At 39.4% G+C, this 17,467-nt stretch overlaps 1 protein-coding gene across 2 annotated transcripts in view; it reads left to right on the top strand.

The window, feature by feature from the left end:
- LOC124798127 (putative ferric-chelate reductase 1 homolog) overlaps positions 1-17,467 on the top strand; it is a 377,440-nt gene that overhangs the window by 350,001 nt on the left and 9,972 nt on the right. For both annotated transcript variants that reach the window (XR_007016922.1, XM_047261386.1), the window contains exons 8-11: positions 17-240; positions 413-656; positions 2,501-2,613; positions 13,137-13,250. Coding sequence is in view for 1 of the 2 variants with exons in the window: in XM_047261386.1 (XP_047117342.1) it covers positions 17-240; positions 413-656; positions 2,501-2,613; positions 13,137-13,250 (695 nt within the window). In the remaining variant the exon portion in view is untranslated. The remainder of the gene's footprint in view (positions 1-16; positions 241-412; positions 657-2,500; positions 2,614-13,136; positions 13,251-17,467) is intronic.

Consider the following 17,467-nt stretch of genomic DNA (forward strand, 5'->3'; position numbering starts at 1 on the left):
TAACTTTTATTTTCAGATAATAATATTGGTATCCACTCTGCTAAGGTCAGTACATCATCTGCTAAATACTTGTCTGATGTAACGGGATGGACTGCTGCTTCAAAAGTGTTGCTCCGTCTCCACGGTGCGTTCATGATAGCTGCATGGATAGGAACGGCAAGTCTTGGAATTCTCTTGGCGAGATATTTCAGACAAACTTGGGTCGGTACACAACTCTGCAAAAAGGACTTGTGGTTTGCAGTAAGTGTGCTGCTGTGTAACTCTGCGTATTTAGATCTTACTTAAGATTATTTTATTCCCAGATATTTAATTATTGATTTTCTAAAGAATAAGGCTGCCGTAAACAAACAGTCTTTGAAATGTGATACTTCCATTACTTTATAGCTCAAACTTATTTGGAAATTGTTTCCAGTGGCATCGCATGTTGATGGTCACCACGTGGGTCCTCACCATCGCTGGTTTCGTCATAATCTTTGTGGAACTACGTGGCTGGTCACAAGAAGACAATCCACATGCAATTCTTGGCACAATTACAACAATTTTAGCTTTTATACAGCCAATAGGAGCAGCATTCAGGCCTCACCCTGGAACGAGACAACGACCAATATTTAATTGGGTTCACTGGTTCATTGGAAATTCTGCACATATTTTAGCAAGTAAGCATAGTGAACAAGGAAATTAGATATAAACATTATAATAGTACTCTACATACTGTATCTTCAAAACATAAGAGATTATTTCCAAGTGTCTGTGCCAAATAGAAATGAGCTAAATTCATAACACTTCAGCAGAATGGTGTGTGTGTGTGTGTGTGTGTGTGTGTGTGTGTGTGTGTGTGTGTGTGTGTGTGTGCTGCACGGAATTGGTCCAGAAATCAGATTGTACTAGTACATGCATTATTTTATATTATTAGAAACTCACTCACATCAGCTGGCGCTATTAAAAAATTCATCAGTGGAGTAAGAGGAGTCATCCACTAATAAATCCTTCATGCTCCTCTTAAACTAGATTTTTTGTTAAATTTTTGTATGGCTCCTGACAAGGTACTGAAAATCTGTTTTCCTGAGTGATTGACACATTTATGGACCAACATGACTTCAAATCTTTGTGACGGTTATTCTTGTTTCTAGTATTCTTCCAAAGAACTGTGCTGGGGGGGGGGGAGGGGGGGGGAATGCATCAGCTGCAAAAATCGCCAGTAATGAAGTTGTTAGCAGTGAAGATGGAGGAAAAGTCTACATACCACTGGAAATTAATGGCTGCATAATGAAATTTCTGCTGTATATTGGTGCAAATGACCAACACTGTCCACATGGGCTCATGTGCCTGATTATTTATGCATTACTACAATCACGAGTAAAATAATAATTCTCGAATTTACATGAACTTACAATTTCTAAAAAGTTGTGCATAGAATTTTACTTCAAACTACTTTGTCAGACACATGGTACCCCTCCTAATGGACTTACCATTAAAACTGCCATCTCAGCCTGTCACCTATCCTAGTGCAAGATTCTTTACCTTTCCCAGTTCCATCAGTCCCTCACAGTCACTGATCTGGCCCTGTGAAAGATCAAACCATACTTGACAGCCTCTGTTTGTTTCACAAAATCCTTTTACTCTGTGATCACAACTTCCTGCAGCATATTGCTGCAATAGAAACTCCTGCCGTTAAACAGTTGGAATAGCATTTCCAGTACCATCTGTGGAAGCTGCCTCAGCTGCTAGAGTCTCCCACATGCTTGGGATTACCTCTAGCCAAAAAGAGCTTTCCACCCTGCCTCCCCCAGTATATACTGTTTCTGCAATCCCCATCCCCAGCCTAAACCTTCACTAACTTCCAGAATGAGATTTTAACTTTACAGTGGAGTGTATGCTGATATGAAACTTCCTGAGACACGAACTTGGGACCTTTGCCTTTTGCGGGCAAGTGCTCTACCAACTGAGCTAACCAAGCACGATTCATGGTCTGTCCCCACAGCTTTAATTCTACCAGAGCACTTACCCGTGAAAGGCAAAGCTCCCAAGTTAGTGTCTCGGTCCAGCACACAGGTTTAACCTGCCAGGAAGTTTCCTTCACTAACTTGTTCCTGACCACCCTGTCACATCTATGTTGAGAGTATAGAGGTCTACAAGGGGAGCAGGAGGGAGCAGCATAGTATTGAGAGGCAGGAGTGGGACACACACACACACACACACACACACACACACACACACACACACACACACACACACACACACACACACACACACACAGAGAGAGAGAGAGAGAGAGAGAGAGAGAGAGAGAGAGAGAGAGAGAGAGAGAGAGAGAGAACTATGCTACTCCCTCCTGCTCCCCCTTGTAGATCCCCATACTGTCAATAGAGGGAGGGGGTTTATGCGATTCACATTGATAATTACATTAAAAGGTTTTATTTCTTGATTCAGTTAGTTATTTCTAAACAAAATGAAAAAAATGAAATCAATTAACTTTTTGTGTCTGTTTTCTGATTTACAGTTGTTACAATTTTCTTTGCTGCAAAACTGGGAAAGGCTGAACTTCCTGTATGGCTGGACTGGATACTAGTGTCATATGTGGTGTTCCATGTGGTCATGCACCTAGTATTTTCTGTAAGTACGGATTTGACGGCTTTTCTTTATATCAAAACACAGATTTTATAGTTATAAGTGATTAATTTGAGACAAAAAAACTGTACACCCTGTTATGTAATTTGGCCTGAAATATGGTATTTTTGCCAGACATAAACATATTTATTGATCATAAACAATTTGTCAAATGTGGTGTGGACAGTGGTAATATTTTATAAACATTTAATGATACTGAAACAAACATTAGAAAGTCAAAGATCTGTGTTGACTGTGTGTCAATAGACCATTCTCTTAGAGGTAATTCGTAATGTTCGAACACAATATATGCTCCACAATCCTTCTGCACATAGACTTCAATGATATGGGCCTGGAATTTAGCGGATTACTCCTACTGCCTTTCTTGTATATTGGTGTGGCCTGTGCAACTTTCCATGCTTGTGTACACATGTTTCATTGAGCAAATGGTTGCATATGGTTGCTAGGTATAGAGTTATTTTATCAGCATACTCTGAAAAATCCTAATTGGTATAAAATCTGGACTGGAAGACTTGCTTTTATTAAGTGATTTAAATTGCTGGACTACTCAGAGGCTATTTACTTAAAGTTAATAATGTTGGCAGCTGTTCTTGATTTTTAATTCTGGAGTATTTGCTTAGTCTTCTTTGGTGAAGGAGTTTCAGAAGCCTGTGTTTAGTAACTTTGTTCTAGCAGCGCTGTCATAAATAGTGTCATTATGTCTTGCTGCTAGTATACTTGACATACAACCAGGATCTCTTTGGAATTTCTGCAGGTTTCAAGACAAAGTTCCATTGTGGAAACTATTATACGCATCTTGCATTGAAGTCCACACTAAGTATTGAGCTTCTGCGAAAGATCACCAGTCTTGGAGATCTTGCATTCGCTTAAATTTGGCACACTTTTTTCATTGTCCTGGAACAGTGTTATGACCCATTTTGTGTAGCAATGGGGATCAGCTCCATCAATTATTAATTTATCTGATATAAATCTTTAAATTGCTGCTGATACTATTTCTTTCAATTCAAGCCACACTTGATCTACACTTACATTGTTAATCTGGAAGGAGTGGAGATTGTCTCCAAGGAAGGTGTTAAGTGAATTTTTATGTGCTTTTTTTTTTAATAGGTGTATTTTTCATTTATTTTTGAAGAATTTGGAAATTACAATATTTAATTTCGCTAAGGCAACCCTGTGTTAATGATAATTATTAGCACAGTATTATTTGTTGCTAAGATGTCAAGTGTGTTTTCATAACTGCTCAATATTTGTGTAGGCTCATGAACTAACTGCCCAAATTAATTTTCAGAGAATGCATTTAGCACAATTTTGGATGATGTATTATGTATACCTTCAGATTTACACATGTATTTTCATCAGTCTGTCATGGGTAAACTGAAGTCACCACCAACTATAATCGTATGAGTTGGGTACTTGTTTGAAATTAGACTAAAGTTTTCTTTGAACCTTTCAGCAATTGTATCATCCGAGTTGGGAGGTCAGTAAAAGGATCCAATTATAATTTTGTACCGGTTGCCAAGAATAACCTCTGCCCCCACTAACTCAAAGGAACTATCTACTTAAATTTCTATAAAAGGTAAACTATTTCTACCAGCAACAACCATGCTACTGCCAACTGTGTTTAGCCTATCCTCTCAGAACACTGTTAGGTTCTTTGCAAAAATTTCAGCTGAACTTATCTCCACCTTTAGGCCAGCTTTCATTGCCTGTAATGGTTTGAGCATCCGTGCTTTCTCTTAGCACCTGGAGCTCCGCTACTTTCCCAAAACAGCTACAATAATTTCCAACTGTTACACCAATAGTTCCTCTATGTTCCTGTGTTTGACCTGCATTCTTTGAGACTGAAGCCTTTTTTGTGTTTCCCTGAGACCCAGTAACCTAAAAAACCACCCAGTCCATGTCACACAGCCCCTGCAACCCATGTAGCGACTTCCTGTGTGTAGTGGGATTCCTGACCTAGTCAGCAGAACCTGAAACCCAGCCACATTATGGCGCAAATTGAAGAATATGCAGCCTACGCAGTTGCAGAATTGTCTGAGTCTCTGATTCAGACCCTCCACTCAGCTCTGTAACAGAGATCCCTGATTGGTCATGTAGACAATACTACAAATGGTGAGCTCTGCTTTTCATCTCATAAGCAATACTAACAACATTTACCACTTATGTTAGCTGCTTGAAACCAGGTAGAATCTCTTCCAATCCAAATTACTGACATAAGCCACCACTACCTGCAGTTGGCTGCATCCAGTGCTCTTCATGGCATCTGGAAGAACCTGCTCCAAGACTGGAATGGCTCCACTCAGTATGCACACTGAGTGCATATTGGTTTTCTTCCTTCCTTGGCACCCATGTTCCTAAGGGACCCCGTAACGTGTCTTAACATTGGAGTTCCAAGGTACCAATAATCCCACCCTCTGTGACTGCCCGGATTTTGCTGGCTGAGAGGTTGTCAGCCACAGACAGCACCTGGAATATGTTTGTCAGATTAACTGGGCAGGCCTTATGTGCGACTCCCTGGGAGTCTTTCACCACCTGCTGCACCCCAAGGTGACCTCCCACTCGACCAGGGGTGAGGGGTCAGATGCGCTGGACATTGGTTAGATCCACACAGCCAGCCAACAGTGATGCCCATCCACTGCAGCTTCAAGCTATAACGGAACCCAGCACAACCTGGAGCTGAGAGTGAAGTGTTACCAACACCATTCCCATTTACACACAGCAATCGCAGTCCCTATCCATAATAAAGACTGTGGAAAACTATACTACACACACAAACAAGGACAATATAAATGTACTTTGTCACTCTATAGTAGACATGGAGGAAAGTGGAAGAACTGTGTGTAGTAAGTTAGATTAACATGCAGAGACCCAGAAACTCAACTACCAAAGCACTTGAAGCACTCAAGTGAGACTAATAATTATTTTTGTTCTCTTAGTGCGGCTACTCCATACCACAGCCATGTGCAAACTTATTCCTCTTGACTTCGTATCCTGACAAGTTCATGTTGTAAGAGTATCTCACTACTTTCAACTACAGAATAATGATTAGGTTTTCAACAGTAATCTTCTGTATTGTTCCAACTATTTACATAAGTTGTGAAGACTGATCCAAATATCAGTAACTCATAAACTGAACCAAATCAATCAATACGTCTGACCACATCAAACTTCACCCAAGATAGATTTACAATAGTCATTTGTCCTGAGTGTTTACATTGTACCCTTCGAAAGGGTGTCACCAAGGCATAAATGTCCACATCCAGGAAGGGCACCATGCTAACTATGCCTTACCTTGCTCCTAGTGTGTCACGTGACTGCATACATGCCATCACCACAGATCGGGGTGCACACAGTGGATTTTCTTTTTCTACTACATAAAATGTTTATTAAAGACTTGATCATCCTTTGCCAGTATGACCATCCTCAGTGGAACATAGTCATTCTCACGAACAACCCATGGTACCCTACAAATCTCCCCATTGAGACAAAGATTTCGTGCAAAACTCCTTCAACCTACTACTTACAATTAAATGTAAAATATCTGGTATCATATTACAATTGACGAGTTTCACTTATCTGTACTAAATATATGGAAACTTTTCTTTAAATCTTCATGCATGATTATGTTGTCACAAAGAGTTAGTGTGGAAGCTGTCTCCAGCAATTCAGCATACCATGGTGTTTGTGCTGAGTCATTACACACCCCAGTACATTAATTATGCTTTTAACTTACAAAGAGGATGAGATGTTTACTTCATTTAAACTGAAATACATTGCTGGGTAACAGTAGAAGTTTATTATTAGAAATTACTTAATTTCATCCTTTTGAAAAAGTCGACAACATGGAATATAGATTACCACACGTGGGTTCCATTGTAAAGTTGTTTGCTCCTAAGTAATTTGGATACTCCTTTGACAAAGTGACACAGTCACTCAACGCATCTTCTCCAACCTTAATAATTGAGTTCAATCCTCTCTATGGGCAGATACTGTACAACCATTCTTCCTTTCAGATGAGTGTCACCTATCCATTCCCTACAAAAACAGTTTGTTACACACTGCAGATTCACCTAAGGAATAGGCCCCTCTATTTTGTACACCTGTCCCCAGACTCCTCTACCCTAAATGTGATACAGGCCATTTTTTTCTTGAATGCACCTGTGCTTGGTTGTAGGACAGCCTCTCTACAAGTCTGCCTACTAATTTAAACTCCAACTCACCTAAGGCACGGTACACTTCTCCATATAAAATTTAGTTGTGCACAGTACCTCAATTTCATTTCTCAAGTCCTGACAGAGGGGTTCCTTTATTTCTGTTGTGTTTTTGCCCCTTTTCTTAAAGCATACTGTGCTATACTCCCTACACAAAATCGCTTTTCCCTAAATGATTGTTGCTGTACAAAAAACATTGGTGTTGTAACTTTGGGCAATGGTATTCCTTTCCTGAAGATCATTTAGATCTCCTCCAATGTTTCAATTTAAAATTATTGAAGCCAACATGTACAGCTCAATTTGGCAATAATTCCACAAGGCATAGCAAAGAAAGGACTGAAGTTGCCATTTTCACCCTCTGAAGACTCAACTGATTTTATATTGATGGCAGAACCTGCATGGTAGTAGAGAGAACTTTATTTTATTTTCTCCTTATCTTATAATGTATATCTGGGTGATTAACTGTTGTTTGTCTTCTTACACTGATTGATGATTGTTACTTATAGCATAATCTTTGTGTTTGCTACTCCCATTTCTTGTGTACTGCCTACTTTAACTCTGTTTAAAACTGATAAAACAGTCTTGTGTTATTGACCACACACATGTGCTATCAATCAACAGATTTCTCTATAGATGGCACTACCATCTTCCACTCATTACGCTTATGTTAGTATGTCATATTTCAGACTGTTACACTGCATGTACATGACTTCCCCATTACCTTCCCCCGTGATGTGTGTAATGCGCAGGGTATGAAGTTCTTTCCAATTTTTTCACCACCGACAGAATGTCGTCACTGTCATCATATACGAGTAGCTCTTGTAGTAATACTCTTGCTGATGCTTAACCCAGAATTAGAATCAAAACTGACACAGAGAATTCAAACCAAAAGGTAAGATGCAGGATTGGTAAGATTTTCCATCAAATAAGATAGTAGTAGTATAATTCTTGGAGTTTTCATGCAACCTCACCTGGCAATATCTGGCCATTGAATCCATTGAGCTAACATACTGGGCCTGCTCAAATCTGACTGACAGTTCCTCAATACTTACAGGTCCATCCCTTTGTGTTTTTATGTAATCATTAAGTATACATGCATCTAAAACTAAAAACACACCTGCTGTGGCTTTTTTAACCCCTAACAGTGGGCTGTTACACAAACTAGTACTTTGTTCAATCACCTCATTATAACCATACTGTTAATTTCATCCTGAACTGCTGACCTTAAACTTAAAGCCACAAGATAAAGTTTGCATATGAATGAGTTAATATTCTTGGTATTAAACTGACAGATGTAACTTCCTAAGTCTCCTGGCTCATTGGGGAAAACGGATTTTTAATTTGCTAGAATGTGATAGTGTCATTTTCTGATTGTCCATTTACATCTTGGACACATTTACTCTCTATTACTATATTCTGCATAACAACTTCATTATTTTGAAAGGTAGCAATATACGCTTAACATAAACTTCACATGACTGCTAGCTGTATGAAAATCTGAAATCACTTTGCACTTTAGCAGTCAGTCTATCCCCAACAATACGTCTGTGAAAATTTGAAACAACTATTATAGACTGTATACATTGAAACCGGCCCAATTTTCTATGGACTCTCATCTCAGACTAAATTGACTAAAATTTTGTTCTGCTAATACCTACAATATACACTCCAGTAACTGGTAGTAGAGGAACTAATTGTTCCTGTTTTATAGTCTGTACTAATTCTTTTGATATCAATACTTCACTACCTGAATCAATGTATATATGTACCTTATGTCCACACACTTCTCCTAACACAACAGGTTTTGGCGGTATACCTTCAGTTTCACCTTCTGCCACCTCTAGTAACCATTCATTACTTAGCATTGTATGGATTTAGGCTACTAATTTTTGTATATATGTGTCAACTATGGATCAGTCACATTCTGGATCCTGGCCCTCAACCCAGCACATTCTGTTTTTTCTGTAGTTATTACCAGATAATTACCTGTTATTACATCCTCACCAGTTCTGAAGTATTACCAGCATTATTGTTCACATTATCAAGGGTAGGTATTAGTATCTGCGAATGTGTATTACTATTGCTAGTTGTAGTCTGTTGTTGATGGAACAGAAATTCTTTTCTCTCTCCTTTGGAAATGGTCTATTGCCTTTGTTCCTTGTTCTGATTAGTAATGTTAATATTTTCATTACATTCCTTGTTGAAGGTATCTAATCCCTCAACAAAAGTTGGTAGCTCATTCACAGTTGCCCAGCCTCTACAAAATGTCTTTGTGTGTCATGCCGCAACTGATATATTAACACTTTCCCTAAATGTGATTCCTATAATGCATTATTTAAATAGTTTGATCTTATTATATGTCACTCAATGTACTTCTTATAATTACCCCCCAAGAACTGTTATAATGCTTTACGTCACATAAAGTATTAGCTTTTCATGTGTGCTGGGAGACCAATATTGCCTTTTTAAAACTTCCCTGAAAAATCCTCCCAGGACTTGAAACCTTCAGAATGGGCATTTCCCCATTCTGATGCATCACCAACTAAGCCTATAATCTATCTTTCTGGAGTCCTCGCATCTTTCCGGTAAAGATCTACAGTACTAAAAAATGTACTGGATGCACCTCCCCATCTGGTCTGAACTTCTGAAACTGTTCAGAAAATGGTATTCTATTTTCCATTTGAATATCCCCAAACTAATGATGTACACACATTATTATTAGTCTTCCATGAGGCACACCAATGTTAATATTATTCTCATTAATTCTAAATTCTATTTTTTCATTTCCTAAGGTGTTACAAAATTTCTGTATTTCCTTTCTGTGGTCTACAGTATCTCACAAAGAAAGGGTTTTAACACCAGTGGATTCAGCTGCATCCTGTAGTTTTTGTTGTACCAACTCCTGCATTCTCTCTTCCAAACTAATAAAGGTTGCTTGCGGACTCAAAATTTCATTCAATAATTGTCTCTGCTTTGTTTCAACCCGCTTGCGTATGTACCTGACATCTGATTAAGGTTTGTACTTTTGTTATGAACTTATTTCAGATAATTATTTACTTCATCCTCCACTAAATCACACTGTGAATTAATGTCCATTTGTACTTCATTAGGCAAATCATTTAATTCTTTCTCAATAGCAGTAATTTTATTCTGCTGTATGTTAACTATAGACTTCAAATTCCTCTTCAAACATTTTTGCATGTGATTTAATTGCTGCAAACTTGGTAGTTGTAGCCTCTAATTTTGGTTGATATATTTTTTTTTCCAACTTCTTAAGTCTAGCTTTCCATTGAGTCTATAGAGTCTTAATAACAACTTCCAATTTGGTTTTATCGTCATCCCTAAGTACTGTAAAGGCCCTGTGAGTTTCTTAATACTTTTTCTAATTTCTTGTTAAATGCTTCACTGTTTCCCTCCACTGCTTTTTTGTTGTTCTGTTTCACAAATAACCTAAACCATTCCAGTGCTTCTGCTGCCATTTTTTTGTCCACAAAGGCATACACTGCTAATTAAATGCTCAAATAATTAGTTAATCTAGGCATTACTAGTCTTCATCACAAACATTGGTAACTAATCATGTAAGTTCCTGTACACAAAATAATAGAATACTAATAATAGAAAAGTGCTAAACTGCCAAAATCGTATCCGAGCCAATGTGTAGACCAGCAAACTGCCACTGACTGCACAGGTTAAGTGGGCAAGTCTTATTGAGAAGCTGTAACAGGCAGCTGCCACTCTGGCACACATGTGCACACTTGAGGAACACATCTTCCACAATAATATTCTGTATTGTTCCAGCTGTTTACATCATTTGTGAAGACAGATTCAAATGTTAGTAACTTGTAGACTGAAACACATCACTCAAAACATCCAACCACATCATGCACAACTTAAGATCAAAGGCCTACAGTCTTCATTTGTCTTGAGTGTTTGGATTATAGTATGTCCATTTTCTGTGTGGTATTAATGATACTTTGAAAGTGTGTCCCCAAGGCATAAACATCCATGTCAAGCAAGTGCTAATTCAGTCACCATGCTGCAGATTGTCACTGCATACTACTAAGAGGCACAGATAAAAAAATCAAGATGTATGCAGTGGGTTTTTTCCACTACATAAAACGTTTATTAGAGATACAGCCATCTTTTGATAGTGTGTGTATCCTCAGTGGAACATAAGTCATTCTCACAAATAACTTAAGTAAACTTCCAGCCAAAGCATGATATCTCTCTCTCTCTCTCTCTCTCTCTCTCTCTCTCTCTCTCTCTCTCTCTCTCTCTCTCTGGCTGCTCAGGCCAGACTGAAGCAGAAATGTGTTGAATGGGAGCATCAGTTTGGAATCGGGAAGGAGCGAGGGATAGCAGGGTATTGGTGGGGGAAGAGAAAACCGTAATGTCTGGCAGAATGCAATGGATTAGAGGTAACAGACAAGGCTGCCTGGTATAGCATCATAAGGCCTTGAGGAAAGTGAGGGAAGGGAGGAACTAGCTGGCCTGGGTTGTGAAGCAGCCATTGAAATAAAGCATATTATGTTCAGCTGCATGTTGAGCAACAGGTTGGTCCACTTTCTCTACACTGCAGTTTGGAGATGACCACTCATCCTGGTGGATAGCTGCTTGGTACTCATACCAATATAAAAAGCTGGACCAGAATAGGAAGTGTTGGGTGGTTGGATTGGACAAGTCTTGCACCTGGGTCTTCCACAGGGATAAGACCACTGTGGCAAGCAGTGTGTTTGGTAGTAGTGTAGGGTTGGAGTAGAATGTTGTGGAGGTAGGATGGGCAATGGAACACTGCTTTAAGAGGAGGAGTGGGAAGGTTCTTGGGAGGATGTCCCACATATCATGGCATGATGATAAATAATCAAAGCCCTGACAAAGGATGTGATTCAGTTGCTCCAGTCTAAGGTGGAATTGGATGACAGGGATGCATTACTTTGTAACTGATTATTGGGAGTGGTGGAAGGATTTGTGGTGTATGGGTATTTGGCACACCAAATCTGTTTGCAGTCTAGGTCTGAGGGGTTGTGCCTGCCTGTGGAGGCTTTTGTGAGACTGGCAGCATACTGAGCAAGGGAGGTGCAATCATTGCACACTGCACGGGAGGGATTCTTTGATGTGGAAAGGATGGCAACTGTCAAAATCCATGCACTGATGGTGATTGATGTGTGTAATGTGGACAGAGGTGTGGATGGAGCTCTGAGAGAGGAGGAGGTCAACTTCCAGGAAGATAGCATGTTGGTTTGATAAGGACCAAGTGACTTGTATGGGAGAGGTGGTGTTGAGATTGTGAGGGAGCTCAAGTCCCCTCACCCTCATTTTGCACTGCTCTTTTCCCTTTCTGTGCTACTCTCCTTCCTGTTCCCTTTCCCCAGCCTTGTCTGTCACCTAGTCCCTGCACACTTTGCTATGCACCACTTTTTCACATTCCCTGCCCTTACCCTGCCATCCCTCTGTGTTCACTGCTCTGCTACAGATAATTACTCCTGTTAGACATATTTGCCTGGTCTTGAGCAGCCGTAGAAAGCGATCATTTGCGTAAAGTGTGCTTGCTTGTGTGAATGTGTGTTCGTCTTTTCTTATGAAGTCTTTTTGTTGGGCCTGTCTGCAACTCAGTCTCATCTTTACAGTGAGTAGCAATCTATCCTTTCCATGATTGTTAAGGGTATTGAAACAAATTTTTTCTGTGTCATAGGGAAAGGGTAAGCTTTTTTCTGTATATTCAACATTAAAAACTTTACCTACTGCCATTATGATTGGTTTAAAATGGAACAATGAACTTAACTGCAATTAATGTTGTATAAAGGAGAAGTGCACAGTGGTAGAGTACAAAGCATTTCTTAGATTTCTTCGTGATTATAGCTAAAGGGCACAAACTGGTTGGTATGCACAGAAATCAGTTTCACATAAAGCTGTTATGTCGTGGGTATTTTTGCTAATTGTTTCAGCATAAACAATTGGGACATATTGTTTTGTTATACTACTATTTCTGTGCATTATGAAAATATCATAGTTCACTGCTCCCAATAAAAATAGATTCACTACACAAATAAAATTTATTGGGGGGTGGGGGGGGGGGGGGGAAGAGGGGGTGGGAATAAAGTCCTATTGAAAAACCTTGTTTAGATACCTTAGAAATTTTCTGAAATATTGAGGGTGTCCACATGTCTTGTATAGTGAACTATTTGCACAGTTCTTGTTTATCACTGACTAAAGTATCAGTAACACAACTGCAGCTACAACGTGTGTTCACACACGTACTCACTCACTCTGTTCAGAGATTCATTGCTTTCATTTCAGGTCACTGGTTGTATGAGTGAACGACATAGTGCATCAAGGATAGACAGTTTCCCAATGAAAGACATTGCATCAAGTCGTATGGCACTCCAGACTGACAGGAAACATGATGCTCCGGTAAGATGTATTACTTAAAAGAAACTCTAGCAATTCATTTTAGAATATTTATAAAGTTTATGGGACTAACACCAAACAAGACAGCTAGTGGATACTGACTGTACACAGAGGAGTAAAACATAAGCTGTGGGCCATTAAAACTGCACCAGCGTGAAGGTGACATGTAAAAAGTCAACCTGGCACCCAGTTTACTATGTGCTTGGATATTGTAATACCCCCTTGCCTTTAGTGTAGCTAAAATATGTGCATTTAAATTGTGCAACCTTCAGCATAATTAAGAAGCATATCAGTATATTGCAGCAGACAAATGCAACATTACTTTTTGATTTGCTTATTTCATAATCCAACTGTAGAAGGTAAGTCAGCTGAGACTGCTTACGGCAACAATTTAGTTCCAAGTTGTATTATTTGGTATACTCAGTATCTCAAATAAAATCACATACAAATTAAATAAGTTCACATACTTAATAATTTTTAAAATTTCTGATTGAATTTTCTCAAAACATTGATGTGCCTATCGACATGACCTTGGGCTCTCGTATGATTAATCGTTCACTGCACTGGCACTTGGGTGCACTCAGTTTACACTGGTTTGTTGAGCTCTGCCACCAGAGTATACGTACATTATTAACAGTTGTACCAACGTGAGTATTGCTAATAATATTTTAGCTTGATTCTAATTAGAGAAGTTCATTATAGAATTACTGAACTGCACATTTGTATACTTGACAAAATATAAATATGTACTTTCTGGTAAGAATTAAGTAATTTACATGCTTCCCAGCTTCGAATTTACATCATATGTATTTTCAACAATCAGAGTTTCAGATTTTAATTACACACGTAACATTTGTGTCTGAACTTTACATCGTGCAGTGTCATATAAAGTTTTTCCTTCTATTTGGAATTCTGAAAAGCTAGGCACATAAATCTGCATATAAGAAATACACTGGTTCTCTAAAATTATTTAATAATGAGGACATTAATTATGTTTGCATATAACATATTGAGTCAATAATTACAGTGAGTGGAAAATAAGTTCCCATAATAGGCATTTACTATGGGTCAGCTTGTTTATTAAAGGGTGTATCATGTTCTGCAATTAGTTCATCTTGATCTATTACATTATAATATGCAAATGCTTAATATTTTGCAACAACAGCACAAAAGCACAAAATAGGTTTAACAAAATCGTACATTTTGTGTATGATGATATATTATGTAAAGAGTTTCTTTTGAGAAAATGTACGTGTCTGTTAGTCCTTTGTGAGAAGGTTTTGTTATCCTTATGTAAGGAGGATAAATGTGTACCAGCATGTCAGAATTGAGCAGCGGCAGGTTCATTGCCTATCAAGACTGCAGTTTATCTTTCTGCAATACTGCTGCTTGTGTTCATTGGGATTCCACGACTGTCATGTGAATATGGATTCAATGGGTTCAGGGAGGCAATAGAAAGACATGCAGGATCTCAGTGGCTCCACAAGCCTGCTGCCCAAGAGGACACAAGCATTGTTTGCTTGAGCTGTGCAGGACTGTACAACTACATCATATACCTAGGATTATAAAAGACAATTTTCTGTAGCAAGTTAAGTTCCAAAAAAATAATGCCATGATGCCTGGAGACCATGATTGTCAACATGGGGACTACTGTTGAGCTTTGCTTGGTGCAGTAGCAGTGAAAGGCACAGAGAGAGTCATGCACACAGCAGCAATACTGGATGCTAGAGTAGCATGCACGACCTGTACATACTGGTCGCAGTTCAATTTACAGCCACACAATGGACGTATCCATGTGTGGAGGCTCAAAGGAAAAAGATTACTGCCAGACTGTAATCATTGTCATAAACGTAGTCCACGCAGTGGGTGTCATGGTATGGGATGCCACCACATAAATATTACACCCCTGGTTTGCACAGTTAGTAAGTATGATGTGTTAACATTTCCTGTGTCTTTATCTTAATCTCCATTATGCAGCAAAACTGAGTTTTGTCCTTGCTGTCTTCACCTAGTTCCTTACAGAAGCCCTGGCTATTGAATTCTCCTGATCTCTCTCGTATTGAAAACATCTGGTAACAGGATGCTGAAAGGCTACTGCACTACCTCTCACCAGCCACTCTGATTGATCATTTCTGCAAGAGTGAAGCAGCATGGAATGATGTGCCCATATCTGTTGTCCAAGCTCTGCTCAATTTGATGTACAGCTGTGTCAGCCACTGCTGCTACTGCAGAAGCCAGCTCTGTGTGCTCAATTCTGCTTCCTGGATACCCCCAAATCTCCTACAAATTTAATTATCTATTCTTGCTACTAAACTGTGGAAGCAAGTGAATTAATTTTTTATTTGCTATCCTTCCTGGTGTTGCAATTTTAATCATTACCAGTGTAGTTCTAAAGGGGATACCAGTTGTATACAAAGGAGGACAATGCACTTGCTCATAAGTTTGTATGACCCACTGGACAGTCACAGAAATGCTGGAAGTCCAGTTTGGGCAAATATATGAAAATAAGCATCAGTTATCCCACAAAAGTCTACTTATAAAATTTCAAGAACAATATTAAATGAAGAATCTAATGATGTAATTAAAAACCCTGTATACTAGGTCTAGTAGTAAACTACCAGGCTCACTTTCTGTGAACACCTGATGGATTTGAATCTAGCCTGCGTGCATGAGCCAACCTTGAACCTTCATGCATATTCATAGTTTTTTTCCTGTCTGTAGATAGCATCAGCTGCTGGCAAGCAGCTGTTTTGTGAGGTACTGCTAGTGTCAGTTTTTCGTTGCAAGGGAAATGATGGAATGACTGGAGTAGTGCTACTGCATCAAATGTTGGCAGAAACTGGGTGACAGCCAGGTGGAAACCATTTGGGAGATTGACAGCTTTAGGTGATGATACTATGGGCATCACACAGATTAATGAGTGGTAAAATGGTTTTAAAGATGACTGCACATCGGTGGAGAACAAGCCCTGCTGCAATTGACCATCAACATGCCGAAATGGCCAGATCATTGCCAAATTGAACACTGGTGATGTGGGACCATCAAGTAACTATCAGAGAAATTGCTGAAGTAGGCATCAGCCCTTTTTTTTGGTACAGTCCATTGTGATGGAAGATTTGGCCATGAAGAGTGTCGGTAAAACTTGTGCCAAAGCTGCTGGTGATGGAGGAAAAGCAACTTTGTGTTCATGTCTCACTGGACATGCTGGACTCCAGAAACAGTGACCCCAACTCTGTGAACACCATAATCCCTGGTGATGAGTCCTGGGAGTGAATGTATGATCTGGAAACCAAATCCCAGTTGTCACAGTGGAAGCATCCCTTGGCACCAAGCCCAAAGAAGACTCACCAAGTGTGCAGCAATGTCAGAGGGATGCTGACTGCTTTCTTTGACTCCCACAGTATGGCACACAAAGAGAAAGCACTGCAGGATGTGAGGCTGTTCAGTGCTAGATATCATACTTGCAGTCAACAGGAAATAGGCACATTCATCATGACAATGCTCCAGCCTGCAACTTCTGGCTGTTCACCAAACTCGAGAGGCTATTGAAAGGATATCGATTTCACAAGAAAGCGTATTATGGCAGCGACAACAGCCAAGCTAAACACCCCAATAATGGTGGCACCACTGGGAAAAGTGTGTGCAACATGTAGGGAGTCCCAAGGGAACTACTTTTAGGGTGATTAGGTGTCCAACACTCCAGGTGGGTTCTTCCTCCTCTTCCTCCAATGGTTGAATACTTCTCTAACAGACCTTGTACTGCTGTAAAAGAGACTGTGTTGGAGGAAGTTATTACTTCAGATCAGTATAACCTTCTTTTGTTTTATCATGAATTTTGGAGGGTAGTGTTGAACAAATACTGCTTATCATAGATTTTGGGATGGTGATGTGGATTGACAAAATAGCTCTAGTCATCTATCAACAAAACTTAAGTTCTGTCCTGTGTGTGTTTTATTTATTACACCACCACGACAGGATAAACTAAAACCTATTCAGATTTATAGTGCAGATTTCATTAAAATAATAAGAGGGGTGGCACAGTACAGAATTGTGTAAAGTAGTTGGCATGGTCATACATAGATGCTAATAAATTGATGCCTGGAGAACAGAAAACATTCACACTAGCTTTCAAGCACTAGGTCTTCTTCTAGCAGAAGTACATACTTTCAAACACACACACACACACACACACACACACACACACACACACACAAATGCAT

The sequence above is a fragment of the Schistocerca piceifrons genome, chromosome 5 (assembly GCF_021461385.2).
Source record: "Schistocerca piceifrons isolate TAMUIC-IGC-003096 chromosome 5, iqSchPice1.1, whole genome shotgun sequence".
Lineage (NCBI taxonomy): Eukaryota > Metazoa > Arthropoda > Insecta > Orthoptera > Acrididae > Schistocerca > Schistocerca piceifrons.